The sequence below is a fragment of the Mus caroli genome, chromosome 3 (assembly GCF_900094665.2).
Source record: "Mus caroli chromosome 3, CAROLI_EIJ_v1.1, whole genome shotgun sequence".
In the NCBI taxonomy this organism is placed as follows: Eukaryota; Metazoa; Chordata; class Mammalia; order Rodentia; family Muridae; genus Mus; species Mus caroli.
Genome location: NC_034572.1, coordinates 128,151,346 through 128,169,999, shown reverse-complemented (window position 1 = coordinate 128,169,999; position 18,654 = coordinate 128,151,346). Strand labels below are relative to the sequence as shown.

Sequence of the window (18,654 nt, the reverse complement as noted above, 5' to 3'; positions counted from 1 at the left end):
AAGAAGAAGAAGAAGAAGAAGAAGAAGAAGAAGAAGAAGAAGAAGAAGAAGAAGAAGAAGAAGAAGAAGAAGAAGAAGAAGAAGGATCTAAAATATACTTTTAAGTTGATACTAGATCTTAGACAATTTAAGTCAGAGGATGTTGATTCTACACATTCATGAAAGCCTGAAACTTTCTTCTACAGAGATAAGTTTCTTCCTCATTCCTGCAAATCAGGAGATTAAGAAGATTAAAAACCTGGAAGATAGGGTCCTGCCAGGATTCATTGTCCCTATTTGGACAGCATTTATTTAATTTATTAACTATAAACTCTTTCTGAAAGTACAAGATGTTACTCCTTGAATTCCTCATACCAGGGCAAAGGGACAACAATAAGTGACAAGACACAAGTGAGTCTCAAAGTCCTCATCCTCTCTATCAGAATCTGTGCTTACTTTAAAATTAGAAAGTAATAAGGAAATTGAAGCAATGATGACTCTTCATGCCCTACTATTCCAATCCACCTCTGGGTTTACATAGTTTTCATCTTCTAAATAGGTAGAATCTTTTATGTTTTAACATATAACACATTTATAGTATAAGAGATAGCAATATCTTCTATATCTTACTCTTTTAGCTGACCTATCTACTTCATTGTGCTTTGGCCCATATTCTCTGGTTTTGTCTATATATGTCATAAAAGTCAACTTTCTTATAATTTATGATATATCTAATATTTTAAATGTGCCTTAAATATTTTACTATATATAATATATAAAACAAACAGATACATGCAAACAATCTTCTTCCTCTATGATAATAAGCTATCCTGACTGATTCTAATGCCTATCCTGGTTTAGCATCAGGAGAATTCAGTCTCCAGACCAGAAAGACATGGCATCCCTGCCACCAAGAGGTAGGATATCCCTAGTACACAGCATCTCCATTATCCAGAGGTAGGGTATCCCTATCAGACAACATCCTGTCATTCAGAGTCAGTGTGTCACTATCATATACTATTCCCATGACCGAGAAGTAGGATATCCCTATCATGGAGCATCCCTGGCATCCAGAGGTAGGGTATCCCTATCATTCAAAAGAATGATAACTATCCATGACTTGTTTAAAGATGAGGAATAAAATGACTTGGGGTCAATTGTTAGCCACTACATGAGGCAGACACTTTGAAGGGCAGACCCTTTGACTTAACTCACTAAAGTATACTTTCCTCCATAGCGCTTTAATCTCTGCCATCTTAAACTGAGCATGCTTAGGGATAGAACAATTTCTATGAAGACATATGTGTATATATATTCCATGAATAAATCCCCAGGCTTTCAAGGAGAGATTTGCTTTGGAAATAACTTTTGTGTTCTTGCTGGTTGAAGGAAATAAATAAATAAATAATTTCCTTTCCTATATGTCTTAGCTATGCCTATTTTGAAGTTTCATTGACTAACATGAGAATGCATTGTGTTCAGTTACAGTGTATCCTGAAGTACTAGAATTATGGCAATTGTTATATATCACACATGTTAAGATTTATTTGGGGGTGGTGGTGGTAGTGAGATGTCGCACAGGTTAAGAGCATTGACTGCTCTTCCAGAGGTCCTGAGTTCAAATCCCAGCAACCACATAGCGGCACACAACCATCTGTAATGGGGTCTTTCCTGTGTCTGAAGACAGCTACAGTGTACTCATATACAAAAAATAATTCTTAAAAAAGAGAGAGTTGCCGGGCGTGGTGGCGCACGCCTTTAATCCCAGCACTTGGGAGGCAGAGGCAGGTGGATTTCTGAGTTCGAGGCCAGTCTGGTCTACAAAGTGAGTTCCAGGACAGCCAGGGCTATACAGAGAGACCCTGTCTTGAAAAACCAAAAAAAAAAAAAAAAAAAAAAAAGAGAGAGAGTTGCTTTTAAAATGCTGAGAACCATCTTAGAAATCTTTTCAAGTCTTTGTTACACGGCCAAGAAATATATATATCTTCTCTTCATAGTGCAACATTAACAAAAAAACTTTCAATAAAGGAATACACACTTTTACTTCTCAAGCATTATTAGAAAGCCTGAAAAAAACATGTAAACTTTTCTTGGCTTTCCAAAATGAATCTTTCCCACTGCATCCACGAAGGGCAGGGAGAATACTCAATCAAAGGCTTTAGCGATGTGGTGTTGGCAGTCACTGCACAGCACAGCTGCAAAGGGTTCTCTAATCTCAGTGTGTAGCACAAGGTAAAGGAGAGGAAGCTAGCCAGGGTGTGCAGACAGCTATTTGTTTGTAAGCTTCATTGTCTCAACTGAAAACACAGAGTGGTAATGTAATTCAGCCTTGTCAGGAACTTTAGATGTATATGGCTTGGTTTTTGTTTCTTTTCCAATAAAAGAGTGAAGTTTTAAAAGAACCAACTGCATGTTTCATCTTTCTCTGCTGGGTTAAGTTATTTGCATGGTTTCAAAGATAAGAAGTAAATATATTCCAACAGTGTTCACTGATTCAGCACTCTAAACAAAAACATTTTTCTTTTTTCTTTTTTTTTTATTAGGTATTTTCTTCATTTACATTTCCAGTGCTATCCCAAAAGTCCCCCATACCCTCCCCCCACTCACTCCCCTACCCACCCACTCCCACTTCTTGGCCCTGGCGTTCCCCTATACTGAGGCATATAAAGTTTGCACGACCAATGGGCCTCTCATTTTCAAAGTAGCTGAATGAAAAATATTTGATAAAAAATCACTATCACTAATTTCTATTTTAAATTCTTACAGTATTTACTTTTTCTTCTTGTTGGAAAAATACATGACAGAAAATTCAAAAGCTATTTTATAGTTCTTTGCTCCATTTTCTTAGAAAATTTAGTTGGTATATGACTATATGAGTATATATGTAAATACATATGGTTATGTATATTTAAAAGTAAGACACACAGGTATTTAACAGCAGATCTATTATGATTAAAAATAATAGAGGATATCACTACAATTTTCAGAGTCCCATGGGCAATCACAAAGGAGAAAACCCACTCAGAAAAACATGACTACTATAAAAAAACAATATTAAGAATAACAATACAAATATTTTAACAAACTTTCCGGCAAAATGAGCAATGTGCTATGAAGGCTTACAAATGTGACATCGCTATCGCAAACCATCTCCCTTAAGACTTTATCAAAGTATTACTTCAGTTTTTAAATTTAATATCACAGTAGTGTTCTGAATAGTCCACATTCTTCAAAGGAGAACTTTGACAGCATTATTAACCAATTACTACTTAGGGTAAACGCAGAATAAAAATGTAGCCAGGCATTAGCAATTTTTGTAGATGTCTGATATTTATATTTTACATCTGGTTGAATCTATTTTTACTTGAAATGCTGAGGTTCTCCACATATGTGTATATGCATATACATATACACACATGTATATATATATTCATACAATTCATACATATATATGAATTGACATACTTGTATCCCATAGGTATGTAATGTACAAAATTTTAAACCAGAATATTTACTGTAATTAGAGATATATTTAGTTATGAGATCTATAAATTTCTTTGAAACTATAGAATGTACACAGTAAGATTTATTAATGTGCTATGTTGCTCATAATTCTTCCATTAAAGACCAGTTTTTCACATGTGAATCAAATGTTTGAACAATAATACCTATTGACTTTTAGTTCTCTTTTGTTTCTTTTTCCTTTGAATTCATCTTTTATTTTTTGAGATTATAATATAATAACACAATTTCCTCCTTCCTGTTCCTCACTCCAAATTCCCATACACCCCTCCTTGCTCTCTTTCATGGCCTTTTCCCCAATAATGGTTATTGATGTGCATGGGTTCATATAATATTGCTAACTGTACATATAAGAATTCCTAAATACATAAATATAACCTGTTCAGTCTATATAATGCTACCTGTAAGCATGTTTTCAGGGCTGCCCATTTGGTATGGGATGTCAATTAGTGCGTTCTTCCCTGGGAAGACTATTTCTCTTCCTGCGGCCGAGGCCTCTTGTGCACTCTTCTCTCCACTGAGTATGTCTATTGCCACTGTCCTCGATCAGCTCATGTTTAGGCCACCATGTTTGGGAGACTTTATGGATGTAGCTTTTGACATACTATGCCCCTTAGTTCTTGCTAAATTCTATAGGGCTCATAAAGTATAGACACCAATTATCAGGTAGAACACTATAATGTTAGTGATGTGTCGCTTTGTATGAGGGGGGTGCTATCTCATTTTCCAAGACTAATATGTCTTTTACCAAGGGCTGATTACAGCCAGTGCTATTACTCCCAAAGTTCATAGGTAATATACTAGTAGAAGCTGAGAGGGGGTGGTCAATCCCAATTTATCTAAAGGTTTTATATCACTTGAAGTATTGGACATATTAAGTCCTATAAATGTAAAAACACTATGTACTCACTATTCTTCAAAGGATTTAATAGAGTGTAAATCTAAAGATTATGGGAGAAAGAGAGAAAGAATGGCTGAATCTTTTTTTGGTTTTTTTTTTGACCTCTTGCTGTCTTTCTACTCTCTGTAGACCAGGCTGGCACTGATTTTGATGTCTTCTGATGTCAGTTTCTGAGTGCTAAGAGAGAGGAGCCAACATGCCTGGCTAGCTAATATTAAGTATATTTACGGTGTATTTATTCTTTTCTTTTTATTTCTTTTCTAAAACAAGGTTGATTCGTGTAGCCCTGGCTGTCCTAGAACTTGCTCTGTAGACCTGGTTGGTCTTGAACTCACAGAGATCTCCCTGCTTCTGCCTCTCAAGTACTGAGATTAAAGAAGTGCACCCCCACTGCCCAGCTAATGTGTTTATTCTTTTTTTTTTTAAATTTTTTTTTACTACGTATTTTCCTCAATTACATTTCCAATGCTATCCCAAAAGTCCCCCATACAATCCCCCCACTCCCCTACCCACCCATTCCCACTTTTTGGCCCTGGTGTTCCACTGTACTAGGGCAAATAAAGTTTGTGTGTCCAATGGGCCTCTCTTTCCAGTGATGGCCGACTAGGCCATCTTTTGATACATATGCAGCTAGAGTCAAGAGCTCCGGGGTACTGGTTAGTTCATAATGTTGTTCCACCTACAGGGATGCAGATCTCTTTAGCTCCTTGGATACTTTCTCTAGCTCCTCCATTGGGGGCCCTGTGATACATCCAATAGCTGACTGTGAGCATCTACTTATGTGTTTGCTAGGCCCTGGCCTAGTCTCCCAAGAGACAGCTATATCAGGGTCCTTTCAGCAACATCTTGCTAGTGTATGCAATGGTGTCATCATTTGGAGGCAGATTATGGGATGGATCCCCGGGTATGGCAGTCTCTAGATGGTCCATCCTTTTGTCTCAGCTCCAAACTTTGTCTCTGTAACTCCTTCCATGGGTGTTTTGTTTCCAATTCTAAGAAGGAGCAAAGTGTCCACACTTTGGTCTTNGTTCTTCTTGAGTTTCATGTGTTTTGCAAATTGTATCTTNTATCTTGGGTATTCTAAGTNTCTGGGCTAATATCCACTTATCAGTGAGTACATATCATGTGAGTTCTTTTGTGATTGGGTTACCTCACTCAGGATGATGCCCTCCAGGTCCAACTATTTGCCTAGGAATTTCATAAATTCATTCCTTTTAATAGCTGAGTAGTACTCCATTGTGTAAATGTACCACATTTAATGTGTTTATTCTTATATGATGTTTTTAAAGATGTCAGCCAACCTCTGTCAATCATTTACTTTTAAATGACTATACCAAAGTTGTTTGTGGAGTTGCTGTCCTGAGTGTTTATGACTAATTTGCACCACTATATCCAGTAGTTTGGTATTCTGTCTTAAGTCTAATTAGTATTATCAATGATGTATTTATTCTCTCAGAAACAGGCCATAACTAAAGAGAACATCCAAGGCAAGATTTACAGATGTAATGACATGAAAAATATGAGTTTGTCATGCTTTATAGAAACACTGTATGGTGTTTTACACTATACTAGGATATTTTCACACACACACACACACACACACACACACACACACACATACACACAAATGAGATGGATATATCTATCTGCTACATGACATTTAAAAGTTAGAATATATATATATTTGCAACTATTATGTGTCAGAGAAAATAAAGTCAGTCGCTATGTTCGTAAACAAGAAGAAATGAAGAAATATCAATTCTTTAAAATTAAGGTAAAGTGAGAATTGATGTGTGAATAAACTGTTAGGAACTCCAAGGTCGAGGTGACTGGCTATGAGATAGATGCCCATGGCCATCATGGCGGTTTACATTTTCCGTCAGTACAACCTCTGGGAGAAAGAGAAACGGACCAGAATATTAAGTGTCCGCTCCTCTGAAATGATCTAGGAAAGGCACGTTCCTGTGTGGGCTGGTATTTCCACTCTGAAAGGGTAGGGAATGAATCAAGGGCACACTTATGTCTTATTTTCACCAATAATGGAAAAGGGTAAAAGAGACAAACTTCCTCTTTCTTTTGTTCTTAATGAGACTTTATGTTAAAAAATAAAAGAACAAGCAAAAGATTTTCATTTCTTCCTAAAGAAATATTACAAGTATATGAAAAAAATAATTAAAATGTGGAATAATAGACTTAGATTTCTTGTAATTTATCCTCTAACTTTCTGTCTGTGGTATCCCCAATAATCATTATCAGAATCACAATCATTATAAAATGAAGATACATATAAGATGAGCAGATTATTGAAGTGTATCATGTTTTAGGTTTTTTTCTTCTCCTGTTTTAAAGGTTGTTTTTGCAGATAATTTTTATGATGAAGTTTTGAAAACCATATATATATATATATATATATATATATATATATATATATATATATAATCATACCTGTATCTAGCCAGAAATAAATCATGCTTACTTCCCATTTTTACATATAAAATTGTGATGTATAATAATAAAAGTAAGTATTGTTTAGCATCATTTCATATTATCAGGCCAACTTGACACAAGCTGGAGTTGCCACAGAGAAAGATGCTTCAGGTGAAGAAATGTGTAAGGCATTTTTTCAATTAGTGATCAGGGTGGGAGGACCCATTTTGGGTGGTTGTGGGCCTGGGTACCAGAGGTTTTCCATGGAGATCTCTACCCAGGCCGGGTGGGAAGGCCCCAGCAAGGGGAAGTGAGTGCAGGCAGGGAGTCGAAGCCTCTGCCATGCCTTTCTAGGTTGCTTGGTCACTCTGGTAACTCCTGTACAGTAACTGCCATGCCTCTCCTGTGGGGGTTTTGGGGGCGGTAACTCCAACAGGAGCCAGGGTCCAGGAGACATGAGAGAACTCCTTCCTTCCCATATAAGTGAATTGGGGTTGAAGATCTAGCTTCGACTGGAAACCAGGCTGTCTGTGCTTAGCCCATTGCCCCACAGTGTTGTCATCCCTGGGCTGGTAGTCCTGGGTTCCATAAGAAAGCAAGCTGAGCAAGCCAGGGGAAGCAAGCCAGTAAGAAACATCCTTCCATGGCCTCTGTATCAGCTCCTGCTTCCTTACCTGCTTGAGTTCTAGTCCTGACTTCCTTTGGTGATGAACAGTGAAATGGAAGTGTAAGCTGAATAAACCCTTTCCTACCCAACTTGCTTCTAGGTCATGATGTTTTTGCAGGAATAGAAACCCTGATTAAGACAACTACTTACTGAATTTCTCAGCTTTTAAACATATGTATATGCTTGCTGATGAATTTAAGGAACAAAAGAGAAAGGGGGAAATAGAAAAGAAGGAGAAGGCAAAGGAAAAAGGAGGAGTCAGTTGGGGAAATGAGAGAGGGGGAGGAGCAGAAAGAAAAGGAGAGAGAAGGGGAAGGTCAGAGAAGGGAGGAGAGAGAGAGAAGAGGGGAAAGGGAGAGATGGGGAAAGATGGAAAGGGAGGAGAGATAAGTGGGGATAGAAGAAGAGGGAGAAGAGAAGAGTGAGGGAGAGTAGACAAGGGGGATGAAATAATCCCAACATTCTAACTTTCAGGCAGCCATGTTACTCAGGATAAAAGCAGCTTTGAGCAGATTTCATAGTACAGCAGAGATGCTCTGATAAAGCACTGTAAAACACAGCCACACATGCAGAAATCCAATCAGCTAGATTCCATTTAAGAGAAACTTTAAGAACTTCAGGTAAAGTAATTGAGAATGGGCCACAGCAGGGACTGACAAAACAGCTCATCCTTAAGGATGTAACTGTTCTACTGCAGTCAGACATTTGCAGACCTTCCAAAGGCTGAGGTTTGCCAGGGAGAACAAAGAGGTTATGCAAGGGAAAAGTCCTGTCAAACAAAGGAGGCATTCAGAATGTGAGATATGAGAACATATTTCTAACATCAGTCAGTGCCTTCCTCCTTGGAAGTGGCCCAGTCTGCACCAACGGGTGAGTTATAGGGGTCAGTTATATGGGAGAGTTATACTGGTCAGTTATATGGGACAGTTATACTGGTCAGTTAGATGGGACCATACCTTTCGTTTAGCCTTCAGCTGCTCATGGTACTTGTCACAGGTGTCTCCTGGGATCTCTCCTCCCCAGAGAGTAATTCCAACGATGGTGTAGGTGACACCCATGATGAGCAATGGGAAACAGTACACCAGGATAATAACAATGATGTGGTACCTGCAGAGAAATACACACACACGCTAGAGAATCTTATAGGATGAAATATACAGGACTTTGAGTTTGTCGAACTTTCAATCACAATACAAATACCAGCCCTTATTTTCACCTTATGTCTAGGTCTTCATTTCACACACCTATCAAATATCCTGTAAGCATTGTAACCTAGAGTCACATGTCAAACTTTTTAGTTGCTCCTTTCCCAACTGTATTTTATGAATAAAAATTTATAAATAAAGTCTTCTCTTAATTTCTACATATTCCCTTCAGATAGAATCAAAGCTGAATATACCTGCTGCTTGGCTCTTTAGTAATTGTTGAGCTAAACTATTCAATGGGATCCTGAAAGGTCAGGTTATGTGATAGAATAAGCCTGTCATGATGTGTATTTTATTTTACAACATACTATATTACTTATTCCTGTGACATCAGACATTCATAAAATATTTTTTCTTCCACATAAGAAGAATTTGGCACTTTGTGCCATGATATAAATTTCTTTTGATTTTTCAAAAAAATCCGGTAAACCATTAGCATGTGTGTCTCTGTGATCATGGTATAATCCTTGCCTTATTCCTTGGTGGATTGCATACAAGCAAAGCATCGTCAGGCATGGCAAACACATAGTTGTGTAAATTGCCAAATTTGACTCCACCTTTTACCACCAAAATGGTACCTTGCCCTTGGGAGATATGGGGGCAGAACATATAATATCCTGGCCCATATACAATTTTACAGAGTTTATGTGGTTTCTACCACCTTTTGGAGGCTTTAAATTAATGAGTTTATACCCAAAGTTTATCTTCTAAGATAATCCTAAACCTCCTTGTCTACCTTCTTCCTGGTAGCTAAGTACTGATTTACAATGAATGATGATGTGACACAGGATGCTATCAAACCACAGCTAAGATTATTTATAATAACAGGTAGGCAAAGCACAATTTAATAACCCTGCCTGCCTTCCCTGTAGAAAGGGCTTCCTGTTTGTGTGAGAGAACCCAGAAGGAAAAACTCCTTAAAAGAAGGCAAGTCTGAATGAATGGCCAACTAGAAAGCTGTGGAGAGAGAGGAATGCTGCCTGTCTAGAGGCTCCTTTTCTTATCTTGGTTCTAGCCATCCAGAACAGCCATTCCTGACCCATCTCTGTGTCTGAACATCATTTTGCTGATAGGTAAAAATGAGCTGGAATCTACTAACTTAGCAGACCACTGGCTTCAAAGCTAAAAATGTCATCAGATGGTATCTTGGGCTTATAAAAGTAACTGTTATTCACCTACTGTAATTGTTGTCTTCAAGACTTATTGCCTATGTCTGCTAACCTAAGCTTAGTCCTGGAAGCTTCACCACCACACAATCTTATCTAGGCCTAGAATGTTTACAGCCTTTGAGACTTATTTCTGAATAAACTCACCCTTTCTTGTTTCTGAACTCTAGTTGGCTGGTTCAACTTAGCTGTTCTGGTTCAAACTCTTCTTCAAGCTGACTAATTCAAACTGACTTCTCTCTCAGCATCTGACTGAATTGCTCTGTTTGGCCTCATACTAACTTTGGCAATATGTCCTAATCTTCCGGCTCCTCATTCTGTGTTTTGTTTTGTTTTCCCTTGCATCTAGATTATTCTCAATCTGCAACCTGCCTTTCTATAACATTTTCAGTAAAACTGCTTCCTCTCTCTATTCTCTCTCTCTCCGCCCCCCCCTCTCTCTCACTCGCTCTCTCTCTCTCTCTTGCTCTCTCGCTCTCGCTCTCTCTCCCTCTCCCATAGCTTCTCTTTTTATTTCTGCTCTCATGAGAGTTGGGCATATCATATTTAGTCAAATCTTTCTCTGATTCCTCACTTTGTCTGCCTCTCAATTAGACATCAGTTTCAAACACGTCTGGTTCCTTCTACAAATTAACCTTACATTCATTGTTTGGGATTAAAGGTGTGAGCTATAGGGTCCTCAATGAAGGAGCTAGAGAAGGTCTCTAAGGGGCTGAAGGGATTTGCAGCCCTATAGGAGGACCAACAATATGAACTAACTAGTATACCCAGAGCTCCCTGGGACTAAACCACCAATCAAAGAAAACACATGGCTAGCTGCATATGTAGCAGAGGATGGCCTAGTCAGCCATTAATGGGAGGAGAGGCCCTTGGTCTTATGAAGGTTCTATGCCCCAGTATAGGTGAATGACAGGGCCAGGAAGCAGGAGTGGGTGGGTTGGTGAGCAGGGGGTGGGGGGACAGGGGATTTTTGGAGAGGAAACTAGGAAAGGGGATAATATTTGAAATGTAAATGAAGAAAATATCTAATTAAAAAAAGAGAAAAAAATAAAACTTTGTGTTTGGAAATGGCTATATGTGTGTGTGTATATAAATATGTGTACACACACACACACACACACACACATATATATATATATATATATATATATATATATATATATACTTGGAAGTTTGGAAAAAAACTGAATACTTAGAAATAAAACAATATCTGATCAATTATTTTAGAAAGCTAGCTATACCTAGTAATAATATGCTGCATACTTCACATACTGTGATTCAACTGAAATATATTTGTAAGAATTTATCTCAATTTAATACTATACTAAATAAATAACATAATTTTGATAATAACTGATTAATACTTTACTTATAGTAAGCTTATTAGTATTTAAGCATGTGGATAATGTTGAGGTTTTAGAGGGAAGAACACAAATAATTTTATACTCTTTGAAAAATCATGATAATGCTTAAATGATTTGTGTATATCATCATAAAAAAAGAATTATACTAAAAAAAAGTGTGCTCTTAGGATGTGTCTGTATTTGAGCCAATGGATTAAAGGTGAATTCTAAGGCTGAGTCACACCACAACGAGAAACATGCTTTTCCAGCAGAGAACACAATCTCAGGGTTTACAGTATCATTAAATATTCTGCAGCACGAGCTTGTAAAAAGTTTCCTCTGTTTCTGCTTCTCTGGTGTACCCACCAATGTGCTGTAGATTTGCCTTAATTTATGACTTTCTTTGCTCTGAAAGGCCAGAAAACTTCATGAAACTGTTTTCACATTGGAACATGGAATTCAGACTAACCTAAATCTGAGTCACTTAAAAATGGCTCCTGAATAAATTATCTTGTATTTCTTTAAAAAAAAAATTCTGGACTCTTGGGGGAACAGAGTTAGATAAAATAACTGCTTAAAATGTGATTGTAGGCTAGGCATGGTTGCACAAATCTAGCCCTTGGGAGGCAGAGGCAGGAATTTCTCTTGAAGTTGAAAGTCAGCCAGGGCTACATAAAGAGACCCTGTCTCAAAAAAAAATGTGTAGTCATTGGCAACATTTGTTATTTTTAAATGTCATTAAAAACAGGAAAAGAAACAATTTTATTGAGATGTACAGGAACAGAAAAAAAATCAATTACACAATTATGTTGCCTTTCTCTTATACTTTTCTTAGATCTAAAATTCAAAATTTTCATTTTTTTTTCAAATGGCATACCCAGTTCCATTTTAATTTAGTGTTCAGGTTTCTTCATGCTGAAATGAACAAATACATACAAATAAAAGCAAAACAAAATTCAAACACCTGCCAGGACCTCTTCCACTCCTGCCAGGCTTCCTAAAAGAGCAATCAACACATTGGGCTTCAGTTCCCACTCTGGAGCACCTCTGTCAATAGCACCCTGCTGTCTCTGGCACATCACCTCCAGTTTTTATCACTCCAGTTAGGAAATGCAGGTTCTTCTCCAACAGAAGTCATCCTGTCTCCAATTAAAAAACGCTTGTAGCTTTACAAACCAGCACATCACATCGAAGTGTATTTTACATTTCTTTTCCCAAGTAATATATGACCATTCCCCCTGTACTGGCTAGTTTTGTGACAACTTAACACAAGCTGGAGTTATCACAGAGAAAGGAGCTTCAGTTGGGGAAATGCCTCCATAAGATCCATCTGTGGGGCATTTTCTCAATTAGTGATCAAGGGGGAAAGGCCCCTTGTGGGTGGGACCATTTCTGGGCTGGTAGTCTTGGGTTCTATAAGANAGCANGCTGAGCAAGCCAGGGGANGCAAGCCAGTAANNAACATCCCTCCATGGCCTCTGCATCAGCTCCTGCTTCCTGACCTGCTTGAGTTCCAGTCCTGACTTTCTTTGGTGATAAACAGCAGTATGGAAGTGTAAGCTGAATAAACCCTTTCCTCCCCAACTTGCTTCTTGGTCATGATGTTTTGTGCAGGAATAGAAACCCTGACTAAGACAAATTGGTACCAGCATAGTGGGGTATTCCTGTGACAACCTGACCATGTTTTGGGGAGGACTGTGGAAGGACTTTGGACCTTTGGGCCAGAAGATCTATTCAGTGCTAAGAGCTCTGTGAGATGTTGTGTAGGAGTTTGGAAGATAATGTTGAGAACAGTGCAGAAAATAGAGGCCTGGCTTGTGAAAATTCAGAGGGAAAATTAAAGACTCTTTTCAGGGCCACTGTCCTTTTGATTGTGAAGATTCTGTGGTTCTGATTAGCTGGGGCTGAAGAATCAGCTGTGATTAACAAGATACCAGAACTATTAAAGTGAAAACTTTGCATTACTGGAACTATTGATGCTGGTTAGCTGGAGCTAAGAAATTAGCTGTGATTAAGAAGAGACCAGCATCATTGAGGTGAAATCTTCTGGGAAGTGTTTTCTGAGAGCAAAGAGGCTGTGTTTCAGAGATAGCCAAGGTTTTACTTTATGCTGCAGCAGGACTTGGTAATGTGTAAGAGTCACCCAGGTGGTACTGGTTTTGAAGGCATGAAGGGGTCACACAGAGCAGCTGAGGCTCTGCACTGTGAGAGGCCATGGAAGGACACTGGTGAAGGTGCAGCCTCAGTTGCAATTGATGGCCCAGGACTGAAGGGGTCATGCAAAGGAGTTGAGGCTTGGCACCATGAAGAGAGCCTATGAGAGGCGATTGGTGAAGCCTAGTTACAGTGGAAGACAGCAGTGTTTTGGAGATGCCAGTACCATGAGATGACCACCAAGAACAGCAGCAGCAGTGGAGTACAGGCAGCTGGAGCCTAGAAGACAACGTGTGTGCTAAAAAGGGCATGGCTGGAGAAGTGACCCAAGCCCTTGGAGGAGCCCAGAAGATCGTGAGTTGGATTCCAGACATTGGACAGTTGGAGTTTAATTTTTGCTTTTGATTGTGACTGTGCCCTGATATTTTTCCCTCTAGAAGGAAGAAAATATTTTAGTGAATCTCACAGTTAAGAGACTTTTAATTGTAAAAAGACTTTGGATTTTAAAAGATATTGGATAATTTTAAAGAATTGAACTTTTAATATGAAAAGTATGTGGGACTTTTAAAGTTATTTAAGATCTTGGGGATAAATAAGAACTAAGGGTTGAGGCTTACTAGTGATGTGTTTGTGTGTCAAGTTGACAAGGGGTCAATTGTATTGGCTAGTTTTGTGTCAAGTTGACACAGGCTGAAGTTATCACAGAGAAAGGAGCTTCAGTTGAGGAAATGCCTCCATGAGATACAACTGTAAGGCATTTTCTCAATTAGTGATCAAGGGGGAAAGGCCCCTTGTGGGTGGGACCATTTCTGGGCTGGTAGTCTTGGGTTCTATAAGAAAACAAGCTGAGCAAGCCAGGGGAGGCAAGCCAGTAAGTAACATCCCTCCATGGCCTCTGCATCAGCTCCTGCTTCCTGACCTGCTTGAGTTCCAGTCCTGACTTCCTTGGTGATGAACAGCAGTATGGAAGTGTAAGCTGAATAAACCCTTTCCTCCCCAACTTGCTTCTTGGTCATGATGTTTTGTCCAGGAATAGAAACCCTGGCTAAGCTGCCCCCCTACCCAGGGGAATGATTTTGTCTTACACAAATAATTTTTCTCCCAATCTTCATTTCCCTAAGAGTTTTATAGATCAAGCTAAGAATCGTCACAGAAAATTTACTTACGTGAAATGTTGCTTGGGACCTTCTGGCCACTGCACATAGCAAAGGGTACGGCCTGGCATGACTTTTATTTTGGAATAAAGACATTGAGGGAAGGCAAGTAGAAATGCCAAAATCCAAATACTTCCAATGACAATCTTAGTGGCTGTGGCAGATAGTCTGGGTTTCAAAGGATCGATAATGGCCATATACCTATGTGAAATAAACAAGAGCATTTTGTCATTTCCTTCATTATTGGAATTTAAAATGGAACCTCAAAGTGCTTTAATAGACATTTCTCATTGCTTAAGTTGATAAGGATTTTGCATCTAGAAGTAGCAAGATAGGTAATGATGTCACTGTCTCAGGAATTGGCAGATTTGGGGCCAAATCCTATTCTGAGACCTGCTTAACCAACCATTTGAAACTCAGCTTCATTATTTTTAAAATAGAAATAAGAACATCCACACCTTAGGGGGTGCAGTGAGAATCAATGAAAACAATGTAAGTGGAAGTATTGATTACTTGGTGCTGTGCCAAGTGCACTATCTGAATTTATAAATGTCTGCTGGATGGAGCTGAAAAGGTATCTACTGAATGCCTGAAAATACAAGCCTGATACCTCAACAGCTTCTCTCTCTGTCTCTCCTTTCTTTTTCTTTTGGCAGTGTAGAGAGTCAAGCTTGCTGCTGCTAGCCATGAAAGTGCTTTGCCCCTCAGCTACATTCCCAGCCATCAACTGTCATTTCTGTCTCTGCTGGTTTAACTTTTGAATAGAAAATTAAGATAAGATAACATGGATAATATAGATTATTGGCAAAACTAGAGAATCCCATGTGAAGGCTGTTGGCCACACCCTCAGTTAAACCTGCAAAAAAAAAAAATCCTCATTCAACTGGGACGAAAACTTCAGGCTGAATGGAGGTTTGGCTTTCATGATATCCAACAAGCTGAGTTTTTATTGCAGCCTGGGAAATTCATGGTGTTTATTACATAATTGTCCACCGCCCCATAGTTTGGGAATGCTCATTTGCAGCCCAAAGAGCACACTTTCACATGGCTACTGCAGCCCACTCTTTGGATTTTCAAAAGAAGTCATTTTATTCCTACAGGCCATATAGTAAATGAGTATCTCAGATAAACAATTTCAGCTTTAAATTGGATAAAATATGGTTAATTGCCAGATTTTAGCTTATGAGTAGAGAAAAAAAATATTATTTATAAAATCAATTTAATTCATGTTTCTGCCAATGCAAATACATATTGTTTCATTTTTACTGTGGTCCATTTTGCACTTTTCAAATATGGTTTTTATTTGTGTTCTTCAGAGATTATACTTGAGGTTTAGGAAGAATGTTGTTACTATTACAGAAAATATTACAGTATTGGCTTATGCATGCATACAACCCTAGACACACTCCAAGATTTCCCCTGCCAATATATACTAACCATTGCAACACTGAGAATAAGGAGATTAACATTAGTCATTATTTACCTAAAGGAAAATTATTAATTCAGGCTATTTGATATATAATAAATAGATAAGTCTTAGATACAAACATTCTATTTATCTGTGATTGTTCTACTTTGCTGCAAGACTGCACAGATAAGGAGCATCTAACAGTTAAATTCATAGAAGCAAAGAGCAAAGGATGACAGAAATGGGTAATTAATGCTTACTGGGCATGAAGTTTTATTATGCAAGAAATAATGTCTTAAAGATTGACTACACAACTTAGAATTTAGAGCACCAAGTGACATTAGGAACTTTTCATGTTAAATGTTTGTAACATGAAAAACAACACACCTCCCTCTATACACATAAAATGCACAAGGAATTTTGGAAGGTGTTGAATATATTTAGTAACTTGATTTTGTGGACATGGTTAAACACATTTTCTCAAGCTCATCAGATTGTAATATATAAATATAAATATATATCTTTATATCAATTATTCCTGATTATAGCTTTAAAATAGAAAAAGACATAACAATAAAAATGGTACAGTAGGTTAAGAAAGCAAAGTGAACCACACAAGATAATATAATGCAATGTCGGAATAGAAGGCTACTTAAAATTCACCGCTCATGTTCTTGGTGATGAAGATAATACTTTCAGCAATCACTGATTACTAACTACACCTAGACACTTCACTATGCATATGTTCAACACCTAAAATACCCTCATCAATAGATATTACCATAAGGTAGATTCATAGAGAAGAAAAAGGAGGTTTAAATAGATTAAAATTACTCGTAGTGCTCAAAAATGGAAAATCCTTGTAAGTTTTCTATAGGGATAACAGAAAGAAGTAGAAATCTTTTATTGGGATATTCTGGTAGTTGTAAAAGTCCAAAAGAAAGAAATTATGGCTATAAGATTCATATAAATACTTCAGAAGAGTAGGTAAATGGATATAAGCTGGAAGTTTATAGAGCATCAAACGTAGCAATTTTTTTAACCTTGTAAACCCAAAGTCTTCATGTATAATGTTAAACACTGAAGACTTGCTGTCACAAGAGCTGTAGGCAAGCATGAGTTTGTCCTCACTGCTACAGCTTCTCAATTTCAGAGTATCACAGTAGATTTAGTTAAGGCTGTGTTGAAGCTTCCAGAGCCAAGCACACTTATCAATAAAGTTTGCTGTACTACTGAACTGTGTGTTACTCAATTATGCCACAACTTGACTTCTATGGTGCTTCTGAAAGTTTATAAATGCCATTTGGATATTCATACAATTAGTTTTATATACTTACAGTGCTTTCTACATCCTATAACACAGATAGGTCAAAACAAAGTCCAAAATCTTCGTTGACCCTTTTGTATAGTTATCCTAACTTTAGATAAATTATTTCTTGATAGTGGTAGACTATTATTTCACTTGAATTATGTGAAATCAACTTACATTCTCACAAAGTGGTATGAAATCTTGAAACATTAAAAGGCATTTTAAAAATTTTATTTCTATTTATTATTATTTTTATTGTGTGAGTATGTAATATCATTATCAGAAGAGAGCTCTGTGAAGTTTGTTTCTCTTTCTGCATTAATATGTGTTCCGGGGACTGAATTCAGTTGTATTTGATGAGCCATCATGTCCGATCTTGAAAATTAAAGAAGGTACTTTTGCCCTTTTTAGTCTATTAATAAGTACCCAAGTTATTCATTGGAACATCAAATTAAAACCTATTGTGGTATTCCAAACAAAGCACTAACATAGCCATGAACACACAGGCCATTTTAATTACTTACAGTCTGTGAGCCAGATACTGAATTAATCTATTTTCTACTGATTTAAGTAATAACCCAACTGGGTATTTTATAAGGAAGAAAAGGTTAAGTAGCTTGTAGTGTTGGAGCTCAAAGACATGGCCCTGGTAGCAGCTAGTGAGATCCCCATAGGGCACCAGAGTGGTAGGACAGCTTGTGGAGCAGAGATCACAGGCTTGATGGGGAGCAGTCATTGAGGGCAAATTCTGCTTTTGTCTCATTACTCTCTCTCAGACTTGAACTAATCACATCCCACTGTGCTCACTCGTAAAGTCACCACCACCCTTTGATATCCAAGTATTGGGAACTGAACTTCCAAGACATCAGTCTCTAGGCAACAAATGGTATCTAAACCACAGCATAATCTAATCAAATGAACTCACTAGGTATCAATTACAAATGTGACAGGGGCTGCAAAGAAAAGGCCGAGATAACCCATTGATTGGTTAAATTGTGTTTATATTGCATTTTGGGTATCACTAAGGAACTCATTTCATGTTAAAACTCTGAAGGATGAGTAGACAGGCTGAGCCCTAATTAAAAATAATTGATGTCATAAAGGACGGGGGATAGGAAAATGCAGAGACACTGGGAAATGGATAGAAAGCATCCAGGTTTAGGTTGGAGTGTGCTTGTTGAGAGACTGGAGACAGTAAGTTACGTGGAGACTGTTCTGTTCTCTACTAGATTATGTTTCAAAGGCAGGGTCTGGTCACTGATGACGGTGACAGCATTTAGGAAACAGGGTGATGAGAGTACTTTATATGCCCCAATATAGGGGAATGCCAGGGCCAAAAGAATGGGAATGGGTGGGTAGGGAAGTGGGGGGCGCTATGGGGGACTTTTGGGATAACATTGGAAATGTAATTGAGGAAAA

The 18,654-nt window shown here is 38.0% G+C and overlaps 1 protein-coding gene across 1 annotated transcript in view; it reads right to left on the bottom strand.

Annotated features, from left to right (window-relative positions):
* The window catches only part of Tacr3 (tachykinin receptor 3), a 95,207-nt gene that overhangs the window by 53,588 nt on the left and 22,965 nt on the right, over nt 1–18,654 (bottom strand). Inside the window, exons 2-3 of the mRNA XM_021158596.2 lie at nt 14,531–14,719; nt 8,453–8,603 (exon numbers count right to left, since the gene is read on the bottom strand). Coding sequence (XP_021014255.1) covers nt 8,453–8,603; nt 14,531–14,719 — 340 coding nt within the window. The remainder of the gene's footprint in view (nt 1–8,452; nt 8,604–14,530; nt 14,720–18,654) is intronic.